Raw genomic sequence first — 18,061 nt, forward strand, 5'->3', positions numbered from 1 at the left:
ATTTGGTGATCATAATTATATGTCAAATTGCTATTAAATTTTCATGTAAACTACTTGTGTGAAAGGATTTTCGTAAATTGAATGGATATTAATAATTAATGCAACCTTTGTTTGTCATGGTTACAAAATCTTAGTCTTTTTTTTTTATCATTAAAAAGCCGTTACAAAATCTTAGTTTTAAATCTATAAAAATATGTTTACATTTATTGGTGTCTATATTTTCAACCAAAATGCTTGTTTGAGGTATCATATGTTTGATAAATATCTTTAATTACAAAATATAAAAATCTTTTGTGTGTAGAAAACAAAATTTATCCTATGTTGATACCTAAAAATTAGAAAATAAAATAATTTTAATTTTATCTGAAACATTGATGCAAAAAATCAGACACAATCTAATCCGGAAACAACTGAGTATATTATTAATTTTAATTTTAATTTGTTGCATTGGATGTAAAAAATCATTGTGAAAAATTGGCATATTTGTAATTTGATGTTCTCATATTTTAGTTTAATAGTATGCTATAATATAACTCCTCAAAAAAATTTAAAAAATCTACCTCTCAAAATCATAACAAAATATTTTTAAAAATATTAAATATTTACAATTTATTTATAAATTTTAACATGATATATTTAAGGCAATCGATATTATCTTTAAAAATATTATAATAAAATGTATTTTTAGAAGGCTTGAAAGCACTTGAATATTATTAGAACCTAAATTTGGTTAACCCTAACAACTTTAATGCTATTGCAAGTGAACCATTGGATCATAGTACATAACAATCCAGAAGAGAAAATAGTGCCAAAAACGTCACCCGATTGGTTCAGACGTTCCCCTATGTGTGAGAAAATCCGGTTATAAGGACGTGGGTTTATATCTTCTTGCTAAAACAAATTCATGAATACCTTGTGACATATGGAAGCCGCTACTTAAGTATCTTAAGTGCATTTTTTATTTTATTTTTTAAAATTAAAAAGATAAATAAAATATAGCCCAAATCAAGAAAAGATTTTTTTGGGTATGTTCATGAACTATTAAGGAACTAACACAGTGGCTAGTACCAGAAGATAAAAGAAAATCTCAGATCCAAATGTGTTGAATAATTAACAGAATTTTTTATTATGTTGGTAAAGATTCTCTTTATTTGAGAGGAGATTTGGAAGATGAATTGCGACAAGGAATTCTCACAATTGTAAGCCTCTTAGGGACTTCAAAATGAAAAAAATTGATAAATGATTATAAACTTTCCAAGCACTATACGTACATACAGATCAATATGCATTGACATTTCATGCAAAAATTAAATATTAATCAAAAAATAATTAAGTACATTTCACAAGCTTTTCAACTGAAGCAGGACTATTGTCAGTAGAGAAACTAAGAAGACTGGGAATCTGCCCACTCTGATAAGAAAGCCATTTGAAATTTCTGTTGCATGTACATATTCAGATGCACCATTGTTGCCTTTCATTTGAATACTTGAGGAACCTGCAATCCAATTCATTACATAAAATTATTTCCAAATAGTCCTAGGAAGTAGCTATTCCCAAACATAAGGAACCTACAGTTACAAAAAGCTGCATTATGTACCATACAGCACTTGATGCATAACTTTGCAGTATTATATAGGAAGGCAATAATACAAACAAGGCTGGGTATGAGACCAAGATTTCGCCTATAAGAACTAAGAAACTTGTGCCTGACCAATTTTGTTTATGTGAGGATTCCGGGTCTATATGACTGCATGTTGATGTAATATTATCTGTGAAACTATTTTCTGTCTAAAAATTACTACAAAATTATTAGGAGAAAAATAGCGCCCACTCAATATCCAACTAATTGAGTGTTGCTAGAAACAATAAGAAAGATTACTTTTTCTTTGTATACTGTTGATTTTTCAAGGTCTGCACATGAAACAACTGCAGTTAAAGCTGCTAAAGATAGACTTGGTTGGACTTCCCCTTGAGGTGGTTGATTGCAGTAAGATTTTAAACCCTTTGAACTCATATTATCATCCTTTCCCACACTTAGCGCTTTCATCTTGGTACTCTTCTTTAAGAAGTATACAATCTTACAACGGCCACGTTCATTTTGTCCAAAATTTATTTGGCGAGGATCTAATAGTTTGAATTTTTAAGCCATATTCATATTTATTCTCATCTACAAAAAAAGGGTTAGAATTCTTACATTCCTATTGTCATTCTTAGTTTAGTAATAGCAACATATTGCACTACATCCTAAATGGATTTTATTTCATGCATTTTCTAATTTTCCCTGTATCACATTAGAGACTTCTGATATATGGTTTCCAATAATAAAAGTTTGGGACATTCTTCACAAAAGTTGCTAAGTTCTCCAAATTCAAAGAATACTAATGATTGATTTGGTTTCAGGAAGTCACGTGAGGCAATTGAAATAGTCAATCTATGGATGTTCAAACCATTTCAGAAAAACACCTGCCACTCCATTCTTGGTTACTGTGAATGTAATACCCCAACAGTAGTATTCAAAATAAATATATAAATATAAAATGCATGATAGGTGTATAGATATAAGAAGTGGGTGTTTAAGGTGCACGTTGATAAATAGATGTTCCTCCATTAAGGCCATATAGAAAAGATGACAAATTGGATCCATTACATATCCTCTTTTGGAGACTTGTTTTTGAAGCACTTGTAGAGGGTAAATAATCTAAATGCATTGGTTGAGTAAGTGAAATTATAGTTGACTTCACTTACTGTTATCAAAAATACTTATCCTTGCACAAAATACTCTTGGTGATTCGTTTGGTAATAATGCACATCAAAAGAGCTGCTTGAGGCAGAACAAAGCCAAAGGTGTCTCGAATGATCCCAACTCAGGATGTTGCTGTCATTAATAAACCAGGCATGGGCAGTGAGTTTGATCCCCATCGAAATTGTCTAGTGAGTTTGATCAAAGCCAAACTCATCTTGTGTAGTGATAATCACCAGGGATGGTTTACCTCACGGCCAAAACCATCCCAGATAGGGCAAAAAGACAGTCTGTGATTTGAAGTAGCTAAAGAAATCCAAATTCATGTGCATCATTTCCAGAAGATTCTTGGGCTCCCCTCAGACATATGCCTCCTACTCTTGTTCATTATACACCTGCAAACCAGATCTTAGTTTTTTCTTAGCATCTTGACTGACTTGAGCTTATGTTGCTTCAGCATTTGAGCCTTAAATGAGTGATAGTGTGAATTGGGAACTGTAGGAGCAATTGCAGGGCTTGTATGATCTTTGGAGATTGTTGATTGTGCAAGAGAAGTCCATGAAAGTCTCTAGAAGGCGGTAAACCATTGTAACAGCTCATAAGATAAAGGCTTGAGGAGGAAATCCCTCACTCTTCTCAAGTTTTCTTTCATATTGGGTTTCTCTATGTCATTTGCAGTTTTCTTCCAACTCTTATGTACATTTTATGCACTGAATGTGTTAAAACTTAAAACTTTCTTTCTTTCATTGTTAATTGCAGTTATCACCACTAAACTAATTAAATGAGAACTGTTTTCCATGAATCTGCACATGGAACAAAAATGCTGTCAATCAATATACATGAAGGTTAAATAGGATTCGTGTTAATGAATTATATAGTGGATTACTACACTAATAACAGATCAATAAGTGATAAGAACCCAATAAATTCCTAGACTAACGTTTAGAGTCCAGATCAATCCATACCAAATCAATGTTGATAGGCATGGAATATCTCCATAAATTAATGGTAGAATTTACTGACTTGATAACCGACAACTTGGGATGAATAGATGTTTGTAGAAATTTGTTGTCAAAATTGAATACTATTATTGTTAGAGAATAATGTTTACTTGGGGACTCCATTTAATGTAAGTACTTCTAAATAACATTTATAAGACTGACTTAAAATATATCCTTAAAACATATACAGAGAAGAAATTTATTTTAAAAAATTTCTTTTCAAAAAATATTTACTTAATAATTAAATATATAACCAAAAGGTTATTCAGTGAAAGGTTTTAGTGTCCAAGTGTCTCCTTTGTAGTAGTAATATTGGTGACAAGTTTAACAGAAAAGCATTTGTTGATATTTGTGCATAAGGATTGAAAAGAAATTTTCCTACCCCTTATATGCCACCACAAAATGGAGCTAGTAACAGGAAGAATCAAGTGGCAATGGAAATGCGCTAATCTATGCTAAGGAGTACAAGTGTAGCTATGAGTTTTCGATAAAAGCAATAAACACTACTATCTATGTTCCCAATAGGATCCCATCCAAGGCATTGTAATGGATCACATCACATGAGGCTTGAGCAGACAAGTAACCAAAGAAACATTTCCCCAAATTAGCTTTCTAGAATATTTGATAAGGGTTCCAAGAAATTTGTCTTTGTTGACTATTGCCTACAAAGTCATGGGCATGCTGACAACCAAGGTAGCTATTCTACATTGCCAGTTTAGATTTGACAGTTTGTCAATTAATTTCAGAACTAAATACAAAACAGAGCTGAGAATTGATGATTCAATATAATTGTCAAAATGCTAAAGATAAGTCAAAATATACTAGTGCAATTGTACATAGAAAATCAATACAAATTATCATATTGGTCTTACGGTTACTTAGAGTCTTCTTTTTTTCATTTAAAATGACCTTTTTTTTGTGCCAGACACTTTCTCATTGGGTTCGCCCGAGGTCCTGCCCCTATTAATATTATATTTTCCTAAGTTATTAATGCTCAATAATTTAATAGAAACTTTCTATTTTGTATTTCTTTGTAATTCTTTATAAGGATCTTCATGATCATTTGTAAATACAACAGTAATTTTTTACCAATTATGTCCCCATAATATGGTATCAGAGCAAAAAGAAAAATTTTGGTTTTTCTAAAAATTTTCGAATGAAATTTTTCATCAGTGAAAAAACAAATCTAGGGCCTACGATATTTTCAGAATTCGAAATTCTGTTTTTTTTTAAAAGGGTTTTCCTCCAAGCGGTTTTTTCTACTGTTCTTCGTGTTTTCTGTGGCGGATTTCTTTCTAACAAGACCTTCGTCCCGCGATGCCATTAATCCTCTGTGCATGACGCGATTTTTTCCACCTGCAATTTTTTTTTTTCTGCCATTTTTGGACGGAAATCTGAATTTTTTATTAGGGTTTTTACCATTCAAATCAAGTCAAAAAAAATTTCTGATTGTAGATTCTTGGTGGGTTTTTCGAGAGCTCAACAGTGGTGTTTTCATAATTTTGTGGGTGCATCGTTTTCCGTGTCTCAAATTTCAATTCTGATTTCAGATTCTTTTTGGGTTTTTGGCAAGGATTTTGGGTTGTCTTCGGATTTTTTTTGAAATCCGTGCTAGCCGTACTTCATAATTTTTTTGAAGTTTGTACTTGTATTTGCATTGGGATTTGTGCTTTGTATTCCATGCTATTGCCTCTTCTCTGATTTTTGTTTTCTGTGCATTGGGAAACGTGCAAGATGGCGTCATTGACCAACTTGATGTTGGAAGGCAATCAATGATTTAATGGCAAGAATTATAACACCTGGAAGCAGCGCATGCTGACTATTTTTGAATATTGTCGCCTTGATGATCTTGTTTTGGGAACAGAATCTCATTCTACCACAGCTGGATCAGATCAGGACAAGTTTGATGACTGGAATCGAGAGGCTGTTATGCTTCTCAAGCTCTCTGTCACAGATGACCAGTTACCTCAGATTCCTTCCAGCAAGTCAGCCTTAGAAATTTGGAAGCATCTGAAGGAGTTGCATGAGACATCCGACAAAAGTAGAGCGTTCTTTCTAAAGAAACAGTTGTTCTCCATCATGATGGTTGAACGCATGTCCTTACATGAGCATCTCACAAATATAAAGGACATTCGAGATCAGCTTGAAGCTATTGGTCGGAAAATGGAGGAAGAGGATATGGTAGTCATAACCCTGAAAAGCTTACCAAAATCCTATGAGCACTTCATAGAGACTCTCAACATTACGTCTATGAATGTTGATCTGAAACTTCCAGAGTTATGCACCAAACTTCTGCAGCAGGATCGCTCGAAACAACAGTTTGGTAGCAATGCCACTTCATCATCCTCTGAGCAAGCCCTTGCAGCCAAATCCTTTCACAAGGATAAAGACAAATCTCAGTCATCTCAGTCCTCTCAGTAGAAGGGCTTTAGTCAGTCATAGGAAGGCTCAAAAAAGAAAAAGGTTCAATGTAATTATTGTCACAAATATGGCCATCTGATTAAGGATTGTCGCAATCGGATAGCTTCCGAACAGCGAAAGCAGGGAGGGTCTCAGCCTAAGGCCAATGTCGGTGAGCACATAGAGTAGAAAGAGTCTTCCTTGTATGCCTTCATGGCTAAAAGACCTGCAGACCATGTGAAATCTGTCATGTCCCCTTTCTAGAGTGGACATCAGAGACTGAGGAGTTGGCCTATCATTGGAGTCTCGTAGGCTAGCAGAGGTTGATTGGGACTCATTCAGTGCATATAGTGACTAGATTTTGGCTTTACAGGCAATTTGGAGCCAGTTTGGAGCAGTTCCTAGATTTTAGGGGATATCCCTAAATTTTAGGAGGTCGTGATAGTTGCCAGTCGTGAGGTTATTCATGACCTTTCAGATGGTTTCAGTTTTAGGAAATTTGGGTGTGTTTCCTAGTTTCTAGGAGCATCCCTAGATTTTAGGGATGAGACTGCCAGTTGATCCATGATTTCCAACATCAGTCACAGACAAGTGACAGGTTCAGTTTCAGGCTTTTGGTGTGTTTCGAGCTTTCTGTAGCTATTTGGGTTATATTTTTAATATATTTAAATATTTCCTAAGTTAGCGTTTTAATATTTTAAATAAGGCTATGTCTATAGCCATTTCGGAGTAATAAGGGGTTTTTGGCTTCATCTGGATTCGTATGACCATGTGTTATAGCTCGTTGGAAAGGTCTTGAACTTTTCTAAATGATTTTCACTTGCCTAGGTCCTTTTGGCACTTGGAGTTATTTTATATTGAAAAAGTGGTGTTTTTCTATACTTGGGAGCCCAATATTGGGAAATATGACTTTATAATAAAGCGCACTTTTCATATATCTTTAGGGTTCAATTTGGAAGGAAAGAGATATAAGGAGAAGGAAACCTAATTTCTCATTATCTTTTACATATTGAAAACTTGTTTGGTGCGATATTGCTCTGGTAGAGCAATTCTTCAATCTGGGATGCAAACCCCATGATTTGTACTGGCTGGGACGTAGCCCTCAGCTATTGATTGACAGTGGATTCTTTTGGCATTGGCATTATTGGTCAGAGTGTATGCGCTATTCCTTGTGGAGATTCAGATTGCTTGGTGAGGGTTTCAGCAGGGTGGTTGAATTTCCCAGCTGGGGCGTAATTGTTTCAGCTTGATGCCACCATTACAACAAGTACACTTTACACTGGAAGTGGTGAAGACTTTCATTCAGCCATAGCTGGTGTTCTTGGTTTGTGTTCATCATCTACCCTTCAGTTGGCGCCATTATTGGATGTAAGCACATCCCCAGTGCGTAGGGAATAATCTGGATATTATAAATCAAAAATCTGCCTGGTACGATTTGTATCAATTCTGATTTAATTGAATGTTCTTACTTGTTTCAGCTTCCTTCCTTATTTGCTGTTCTTTATTCATTACTTGCTTATATATTCAAAAAAATACAAAAAGAAACCAAACATTCTGCAACTTCTCTTTATTCTGTAAGACCATCAGCAAAATCACAAGAAAATATAGTTTATTATTTTAAAAATTACAGCAGATCAGCAAGGGGATCCATCAGGGATCTTTCAAAATCTTCTGCTTGGTACATTGATTCTGGTGCTTCTCGGCATTTCACTCACAGGCGTGATTGGTTTACAGAATTCACTCCCTATACTAATTCAGTTATTTTTGGAGGTGAGGAGTATACAATTGTCGGCAAGGGCAACGTTTAGATACAGTCTGGTGGGAGGAATCTCATATTCCTCAATGTGTACCACGTTCCTAGCATGGAACTGAACCTTCTTTCTGTGAGTCAGATTATGCGGCATTCTCCTCAGCTTGATGTCATCTTCAATGCACATAAGTGTTCTATTATTGATCGTGCGACACGCACTACAGTTGTTGTTGGTATTGAGGATCATGGTCTTTACAGACTTGTGGATACAGGTGATTCTCTTGAGCATGCCTTCGCAGCAAAATCTTCCTCTATCACCCGTCTATGGCATCAGCGATATGGTCACCTGAACATTCACTATCTTGCTCAGCTTGTTCGGGAAGACTTAGTACATGGCCTACCTGAAATTCAAATTCAGAATCAGCGAGTTTGTGAAGCTTGTCAGGCTGGGAAGTAGCACAGGACACCGTTCAAAGATGGTGACTCATGGCGAGCATCTAAGGTACTGCAGTTGGTCCACGCTGATGTATGTGGTCCAATGAATACTACTTTTGTAACTAGGTGCAGCTATTTCTTACTTTTTGTTGATGATTACAGTCATAAGATGTGGGTGAACTTTCTTAGACAGAAATCAAATGTGTTTCCTATATTTCAGAAATTAAAGCCTTGGTAGAAAAAGAGTGGTTGTTCTATTATTACTCTTAGGTCTGATAATGGGGGGGAGTTTTGTTCTACTGCTTTCTCCACTTTATGTGATACACATGGCATAAAATGTCAGTTAACCACACCATACACCCCTCAGCAGAACGACGTTGTAGAACGTCGTAACCGCACCATTACAGAAATGGCTAGGTCTATGTTGGAACACAAAAAAGTTCCTAAGAAGTATTGGGCAGAAGCATTGTTTACTGCAGTCTATCTCCTTAATAGGTCTCCCACTCATGTTGTTAAAGGGAAGACTCCTGAGGAAGCCTAGACTGGTCGCAAACCCAGGATTAGTCATTTGAAAGTTTTTGGCTCTCTTGCATATGTTTGGATTCCAGATGCGAAGCGCTCTAAGTTGGATTCCAAGAGTCAGAAGCTTATGTTTACAGGATACAGTGACAACCATAAGGCCTACCGGCTGATTGATGTAGACATTGATCGTCTCATCTTCAGTCGCGATGTTGTCTTTGATGAAGATCAAGGACCATTTTAGCTTTCCTCCTCTGAGCATAATTCTGAGGATCCGCCTTTGAAGGCTTCTGATTTAGGTGTTTGTCTTCCATTTTGTTCACTTGATGGGAGGGATGATGCAGATTCTGTATTTGATGATGCACTACCTAAATTTCCTCCGAATGATGCTAATCTTCCACCAGTTCCAGATCCTCTTCCACCTCCAGTTCCAGTTATTCCTCCTCCATCTGATGTTGGCACATCTACTCTCCGGCCTAAATGGTGGGCTAAGACCATCAGTGATCTTCGTCCTGATGAGCTCATTGAGGGTAGATCTTCCAGAAATAAGGGCAAGCAGCAAAATACAGTTAACTTTTCTCTCATGGCCAACATTCATAGTATTTATGAGCCTCAGACTTATAGAGAAGCAAAAGGGATTCCAGAGTGGGAACAGGCAATGGACGTAGAAGACCAGAGCCTTCTGAAGAACAACACCTGGGGTCTCTTTGATCTTCCTCCAAGGAAGAAACCCATTAGTTGCAAATGGGTCTATAAGGTCAAGTATCATGCAGATGGTACCTTGGATAAGTACAAGGCTAGATTAGTTGCTCGAGGATTCACACAGCGGGAGGGCATTGATTATGAGGAGACATTTGCTCCTACAGCCAAGATGAGTACCATTCGTCTTCTTCTCGCTATTGCAACTCAGCTTGGATGGAAAGTCCATCAGATGGATGTTAAGAGTGCCTTCCTCAATGGTCAGTTGCAGGAAGAAGTCTACATGACGCAGCCTCTTGGTTTCAAGGCTATTGGCAAAAAACATCAAGTATGTAGACTCGTTAAAGCACTCTATGGGCTTAAACAGGCTCCTCGAGCGTGGTACATTAAGATTGATCAGTACTTGGTTGCTCATGGTTTTCAGCGTTGCCCTTTTGATAGTAATCTGTATATCAAACACTCTGGTGATGATATTCTCTTTCTTGTTGTCTATGTGGATGACTTGATCATTACTGGCAATTCAGCACATTTGATTGCAGAAATCAAACAAGATCTGTGCAAGGATTTTGATATGACAGATTTGGGGCTTATCCATTATTGTTTAGGTGTTGACGTTTGGCACACTGATGGTAGCATTTTTATTTCTCAGTCTAAGTATGCCAGGAACTTGCTTGACATGTTTCAAATGTAGGATTGCAAACCTGCTTCCACACCTAAGTTAGCCAAGTCTAATTCTCCTCCTGTAGATGAAACACAATTTAGGCAACTAGTGGGCAGGCTCATCTATCTTACTGCTACTAGACTTGATCTCAGTTTTGCAGTGAGCTACATTTCACGCTTCCTGACAGCCCCAAAGGCTGATCATTGGGTAGCAATGAAGCGTGTGCCGCGTTACGTGAAAGGCACCTTTGATTATGGACTTCTTTACACTAGGAGTCATGATCCTAGACTCAGTGGGTTCACAGATTTAGATTGGGTAGGCTCGGTTGATGACTAGAAATCAACCTCTGGATGTGTTCAGTTTGGGATCCGGTGCAGTCACTTGGACTAGTAAGAAGCAGCAGGCAATGGCTCTCTCCTCAACAAAAGCAGAATATCAGGGAGCAGCTAAGGCAGCTTGTGAGGCAGTTTGGCTTCGCTGGATGCTTGTGGATATGCAAATATCTCAAGCAGGTCCGACTCCCTTGTTCTCTGACAATCAGGGAGTTCTCAAACTTACCAAGAATCTAGTCTTCCATGAAAGAACCAAACATGTAGAGCTTCATTGTCATTACATTCGACAGTTGGTTGAAGACAGATCCATTCAGTTGCTGTATGTTCCTACAACGGAGCAGCAAGCCGATATTCTCACCAAGCCCCTCAGTCTAGATAAGTTTGTAAAATTCAGGGGGTCTATTGGTGTAGTTGATAGATTGAGCATTAAGGGAGGGTATTAATATTATATTTTCCTAAGTTATTAATGCTCAATAATGTAATATACTGCAATTTTAGTTTCTTATTAGAAACTTTCTATTTTGTATTTCTTTGTAATTCTTTATAATGATCTTCATGATCATTCGTAAATACAACAATAATTTTTTACCAACTATGTCCCCATAATAGCCCCAAGCCTCTAGATTCAGCTCAAGTACATTTAAATATGTCTGGGCCAAATCCACAATCCCAAGGTAAGACCCAAGTCAAACCCAGACAGCACCCAAACCAAGATCTGTACCTAGTCTGAACTACTCTATGTTCAACCAAGGTTCTTGAAGAGTACGATAAAATAATAACTATAAGTAGAGATCTTGATTTTGAGGAGGGTGATATTTTCACTTCTACTTCTTAGGAAAAGCCAGCAGTAAAATTAGATTCCCCATGTATTTTGAGTCCTATCTAATGGCATTAGAAAGTACTCAAAATGGAGACTCAAGATGATTTAGAAGATGAAATGCCTACTAAAAAGAGACTGATTTCCCTCAGGAAAAGCCAGCGGTAAGATCAGATTCCACATGTATTTTGACTCTGAGAAGTACATCAAAATGGAGGCTCGAGCTTATTTGGAAGATGAAATGCCTACTAAAAAGAGACTGATTTGCCTCCTAGGTGTGATTCATTTAGATTTGATCATACTTCTTTAAAGTATTTAAAGCAAGATGGGTTAGACAAGCCAAATGCTACTTCACGACCTAAGACAAATGCCAATAAAGTATATGAATAATGTTTGATGTTCGTAGTGAGTCAGATTTTGTTATTAATAGTGTATGAGTCTTTCAAAAGAGAATCATGAGGTAAGATAGAGTGGGAAGCAGCTGCGAAAGCTAGGCATGACTCTTTGATGCAGAACAAAGGTTGAGCACTTGCTGATTTGCCATTGAGTAAAAAGGCAATTGGCTATAATAAATTTATAAAATCAAATTGAAGGCAGATGATTCGCTAGGCAAACCAGGACCACACTTGTAGTGTAATGTCCCTTCTTGAATGATGAGTCTCCGGGATGCATTTACTAGCCTTCCTCATTCCCAGGGCTAGGAAAAATTAAAGAAATAAAAGGGAATAAATGAATAATTAAATTGGAGCCCAAAAAGCTAAAGTCTTGTGCAAAATATTTTAATTATTCATTATAACTAATAAGGGGGCCACTTTTAAGTCACAAAATTGTTAACTCTAGGCAACGTCATGTTGGGGGTCAATTAATAATTATAGTGAATATTATCAAATCGCCTAAGTCAAGACTTGAAGAGGGAAAATCGATGCTTTTTTGTCATGGAGTTTTATAAAAGGGGTCGATTGAGGAATTGAGATTCATTCTGCTGATTGTATGTTTTGGTTTCTCTCTGCAAGAAGGTGACTTCATGCTTTTTCCTCAAGACGAAACCCCTGAGCTTAGAACTTGGACGTAGCCCCAATGTTCTGGACCGTTCTGCACCAGACTGGATATTTTAATGCAAGCTATATGCACAGTTCACATTCAGCGAAAGGAAGAGCCAAAAATCAGTTTCAATACACCCAGATTGAAGGGGGTTTGAAGATACAGTTCAGACACCTTCCTCAAGCCAGAATTGCAGTCCAATAAACTCCGAGAAATCACAAGCATATAAGGACTGGAAATGCTTGGACAGCAGTCTGAAACCTACAGTCAATTGTCTGAGAACAGCCCCTCACAGAGTTCGAACCTAGTATGTAACATTTCTGTTTTTGGTCAATAATAGAACTCAGAAAGTCTTAGTTTCCTTCGAAAGTTCATTTTGTATTTCTGCCATTGCATGTACAATCGATTTATACCATGAAACAAATTTGATACATTAAACAAAACAAAACTGTAAACTCTGTCAAGAATCAGAGGTTAGAATATTTCATGTAGCAAAGGTGCTTTCCAGCAGGAAGTTATAGACAATGAGTAGACATATATCGCTGAAAAAGATGAAATAAATTAGATCAGTAACTGCCACTGCTTCTCAATTTTGTTCGAATATGATTCAAATGGATGTTAAGTGTCTTGGAGTTACTATTTGGTCGAGGAGGCTTACATGATGCAGATAGAAGAATGTGGATACAAGGAAAAACTTTTATGCACATGAGTGAAAATGCTCTATGAGTTAAAGCAAGCACCAAAGCACCATACGCCAAAATTAACCATTTTCCATTTAATTTGAGATTTAGGAAAGTCGTTTTAATCCCAAAATTTTCATCAAAAGTCTGATGGATGATATAGTCATTCTATTATTTATATGGATGACTTAACAATATTAGTAAGATAAAAATAAGATCTCTTCTCTACATTCAAGATGAAAGATTTAGGTCTCATACAATAGTATTAGAGATTAAATTCTTGCAGACAAATAGAGGTATTCTAGTTTTTTAAAGAAAGCCAGCCAGAGTACAATTTGAGATAATCAAGATGATAGATTGTATGAGAACAAAACCCTCATAGATTGTGGTTTAAAACTAGCAACCTCAAGTGATTTTGCTCAGCAAATCGACAGGTCACTTCATTGACTTGGTGGGTCGCCTGATATGTCTTTCTTCTTCTAGTTCTGATATTTCCTTTGTTGTTACATGCTAGCAGATTTCTTAGTAATCCTAATGCTTTTCATTAGAGGGCATCTGTAATGTCCCCTACCAGGAGGCTGCCAATTTCCCACTAATCAGCACCCATTACTTAATATTATCATGCCTTAAATTAATTTATTAAACTAGATAACCATATTTATTCATAGTACAATTGATAGTGGCTATATTCAAGCCCCAATTGTTACTTCCTTTCTAATCCTCAACCCTGGAAGGGGATTTACTTGTCTAGGGCGCAATGACACCACCTCCATAATATGGCCCAGGTTTCAGTAACATCTGTCCAGACCACCCTTGGGGCTCACCTAATTTGGGATGGATTTACTCTGCCTCTTCCTAACAACACCACGCCTCTCCTTATGTGGGGGGCAATAGAAATGATTAAGTAATTGGGCTGTGAGTACACTAACTTCTAATGTACATGAAATTAAGTATGACTGTCATACATATTGCAGTCTATATTAATATTACTATTAAATTCTGCATAAGAACATTATCAGGCTTCATATATTAAGCACATCCCCATGCATACCACCAAGAACAAGGATGTCACTGCCTATAACTTAATAACAGTTCTGATCCGATCTGATTGATGGTGATATCACTGAAGGCTTTTGATTCCTTTCCTTTATATATCTCAATGTGAGGGAGAGGTCACACCTCTTCGTCATGTAAGCCCTTTGGCAAGAGACACACCCTTTCACCATTAGCACCCTTTGAAAGAGTGCAACTCCTCATTATTTCTGCCCTTTGAAAGGGACACAACCTTTCACAATCAGATTTGCACTTCTTATTTAAATCAGATCTGGACTTCTGATTCCCAAATTATACCCCCTTCAAATGAAATCTCTTCTCCCTTTTATACCTCATATTTGGTGGAGTCACAACTTATCATTTCATGCCAACTGACCATTCACATTTTAATCAAATTTTAATTATTTTTCTTATATTTTAATTTTATTTTTATTTTTATTCTTTTGTACTTTAGTTTTATTATTTATTAATAAATTATATTTCTAAGTGGGGAAATTACAGCATCAAAGAGGATTTTGATTTGCATCAACAGCATTTTTGGATTTTGGAATTTGATAGTCTTTCTAATGATTATCAGCTTGGGTCAGATTAGGTGAGGACAAGATTTTAACAATTAGACATATCTCTAGTCTTGGAATGATTGTAATCTCTAGGATAATCAAGAAACAAGATAGTTGCTTTATCTCAACAAAAGCAGAGGACAAGACCATTGTTTTGGCTGCATGTGAGGGATAGCAGCAAAAATCTTTTGAAGAAAAAATTGGCAAACCAAAAGTAAAAGAGTTTTTGAAAAAATTGGGATTTAACCGGGAAAGAGTTTTTGAAAAAATTGGGATTTAACCAGGAAAGAGTTTTTGAAAAAATTGGGATTTAACCGGGAAAAGATTGGATTTCAAGAAAAATGTAAAACAAAATTAGAAAAAGGGACAAAAATTACTTGTTTTCAAAACCTAAAAACATTTACATAGCATAGAGAAACAGAGAGAAAATAAAATAGAGAGTTTAGCCCATGAATTGTAAAATGTAGATTTCTGTGTTTATATTCATATCATTGGTTACATTGCATTGCACAAAACATACTTCATAGTGCATAAAAAATAATTAGATGCTGACAGTTTGCAAATTTTCAATTACAATCTAGTTTGTACAAAGCCAACCTACAAACTAAGTACAATGCCTTAGGGAGTAATTTGTAACTGAGGGGAGCAATAGATGACCAATACTAATGGGGCAGGTGGTTGCAATAAGCACCTTTGAGTCTTAATTTGATTGCTTAAATGTTTACATAATTTAATGATTAAAAAAAGCTGAATTTGGAATAAACTTCTGGTGACGGCTAAGCTCTCTAGCTACTCTCTTCACCTGGTTCTCAATTTTATTTTTGGATTGGATGTAATAAGAGAAATTTAATTTTGCCACAAAAAATTGTCTTTTCAATCTAAGTCACAAGGTTCGGATTCAAATTTGACAGCCATGAAATTCGGATGAAATTCGACAAGGGAAAACTTCGGAAAAAAAAATTAGGATAAAATTCGCCTTATATAATTTTGATTATTTTTAAATATATGTATACTTCTAATAAATTATCAAAATAGCTTAACATTGCTAAATAGATTTGAAGTCATTATAAAAAGATGGCACATTTATAAAATATAAACCATAAGAAACATAAGAATTTTAGTAATGCTAGTGATCATATATGATATGCCTAATACAATGTACAGCGGAATCCCTTTTGAACCTGCAGAAGGAAGTGCACTTGACACCTGCACTTCTCTAAGGAATTTTTTACTAGGTGATAGTTCAATGTGGGTTTGCAAGTTATCATTTCCCGTCTCGCCTTTATATAGCCACAGCCAGGGACCATGTTGAATTGAATCTTAGCGTGCAGGAAACCACCCTCCTATTCTAGGAACTTGCCATTTCTTTTATATATAAAAGTGTCATTGTATTGGATTACTTTATTTCACATTTGTAGTTTTTGTAAAAGTTATTCTGCCATTTGCCCACTTTTTAGCAGAATTTTTTTATGGCCAAATTTGTACGATTTTTCTATAAAAGTTTGAAATTCGATTCAATTCGAACCTCATCCATGAAAATCGCCGTATTCTATGACTTAGTTTTCAATAGTGTCATTTTTAATGTGGGATCTCTTCTTCTTCTCTCTTATGGGGGGGGGGGGGGGGGGGGGGCGCACTTTTCCCTCGCACGGGATTTTGTCCATCTCATTCATCATTGAGAGTATTTTGCTTTCATCTCTCTTCTGGGGAGGATTTTTGTCCCACTGGGTTTTCTCCCGTTCTCTAGTTGTAAGATATTGCATAGCATTTGTACATTGATACCTAACATGGCATCGTAGTTGAGACCCATCTTGCATATTGCATTTGTGTACATTCACCCTAAGTTGCACTTAAGGGTCAATGTTGGTGTGAAAGGGATATTTTACCTAGCATGTTTTATCACCTAAGTCCTAATCACACATGTTACTTAAGTTTACTTAGGTTACACATAGGTCTTAGGAATCTTTCTAGAAATCTTAGTTGTCATGTGATCTTATCTTATCACAAGTAATTCTTGTTTCCTAGGTTATTATGTTAGTTGTCTCAATTCATAAGATTAAGACACATGTCATAATCTTACGCAATCCTATGTTCACCTTGGCCTATATAACCAAGGCATCCCTTTTGTAATCTTACATTATGTAATTCATGTTTTATCTATCTATCATTTGCATCCCTTGATAGAATAGAATAATTATTTCATTGCTAATCTCTCTTGTGCAATCATGAAGTGCCTAGACCTTGGGTGGCTATAATCTTCAGCCAATCTTGCATGGTATAGAGCGTTCTATACCAACTCTTACATTTTGTAGGTAAAAATTGTGACCATGCCTGATTCACGTATAATCGTGATTTTTTCGAGATATTTGCTTTGTTGATGTTAGTCGATTTGGTTGAGGGGGGCTTCCTTATTTGCAAGTACATCAAGAGCAGCCTACATATATATTTTGTGATAATCAAGGTGAGCTCAAATTGGTCATAAGTCCAGTTTCCCATGTGCATACCAAGTAGATAGAGGTTCATTTGCAATCCATGTGTTTTTTAGTTGAAAAGGGAATTATTGAATTGATATACTGTCCAATTCATAGTTGAAATGAATTGAATTGATATACTGTCCAATTCATAGTTGAAATGAAATGAATTTAGTTACCTCCATGTGACCAAATGATCTATGCAATCACAATTGCACCAATTGCTTGAACCACTCAAAGATTCACAATTGAAAAGCATTGATTGATAAACGCTGCAATTAATCACTTGATTCGCAAATAATCATGAGAGCTAGTTAGTTCCTACCAAAGGCAGTAATATACAATTGCATTCATCTAATTCTATTGGATTAGACTAGCAAACAAGTATTCCGGATTCTCTTTTACTTTTTGGCTATTTGAAGAAAATATAATTAGTAAAATGCCATTATATAGGTAACATTCCAGTTCTCCCTACAAACACATAATTTGTTCAAAACATTATATTATGAGGTTACTAGAAGCAAGCTACATGTGCTGGTGACATAAGACTAGCAAAGTAGATATTATATTTAATCTTGAAAGTTAAAAGTCATGGTATTGATTGTCAAATAAATTAAAATAGCAAACAATAAATCTATTTAATTTTCTTCTCATTAAACATGATGTATGTTGAAAGTTTATATATATATATATATATATCCACTTACACATCCTACTTTTTTTTTCAAAAAATGGCATTTTGGTACTGTTGTGACCATTTCACACATCGCCCCATCGCAAATGGGGACCCCCTCTTTTTGCTTGTTTTTCGCTCGTTTTCGCTTTCGTTTTTAGGGTTTTGTTAGTTAGTTGGTTGTCTGGATTTAGGGCCAAGCCTTAGGGTTTTAAATTCTGCCTTTTCA

The 18,061-nt window shown here is 35.9% G+C and overlaps 1 protein-coding gene across 1 annotated transcript in view; it reads right to left on the bottom strand.

Moving 5' to 3' along the window:
* Positions 1-1,213: 1,213 nt before the first annotated feature.
* Positions 1,214-18,061, bottom strand: part of LOC131048815 (aspartic proteinase 36) — a 112,193-nt gene continuing 95,345 nt past the window's right edge. Inside the window, exon 10 of the mRNA XM_057982888.2 lies at positions 1,214-1,495. Within this exon, the coding sequence (XP_057838871.1) occupies positions 1,341-1,495 (155 nt within the window). The 3' untranslated portion in view covers positions 1,214-1,340. The remainder of the gene's footprint in view (positions 1,496-18,061) is intronic.

Source organism: Cryptomeria japonica, chromosome 10, assembly GCF_030272615.1.
Source record: "Cryptomeria japonica chromosome 10, Sugi_1.0, whole genome shotgun sequence".
Lineage (NCBI taxonomy): Eukaryota > Viridiplantae > Streptophyta > Pinopsida > Cupressales > Cupressaceae > Cryptomeria > Cryptomeria japonica.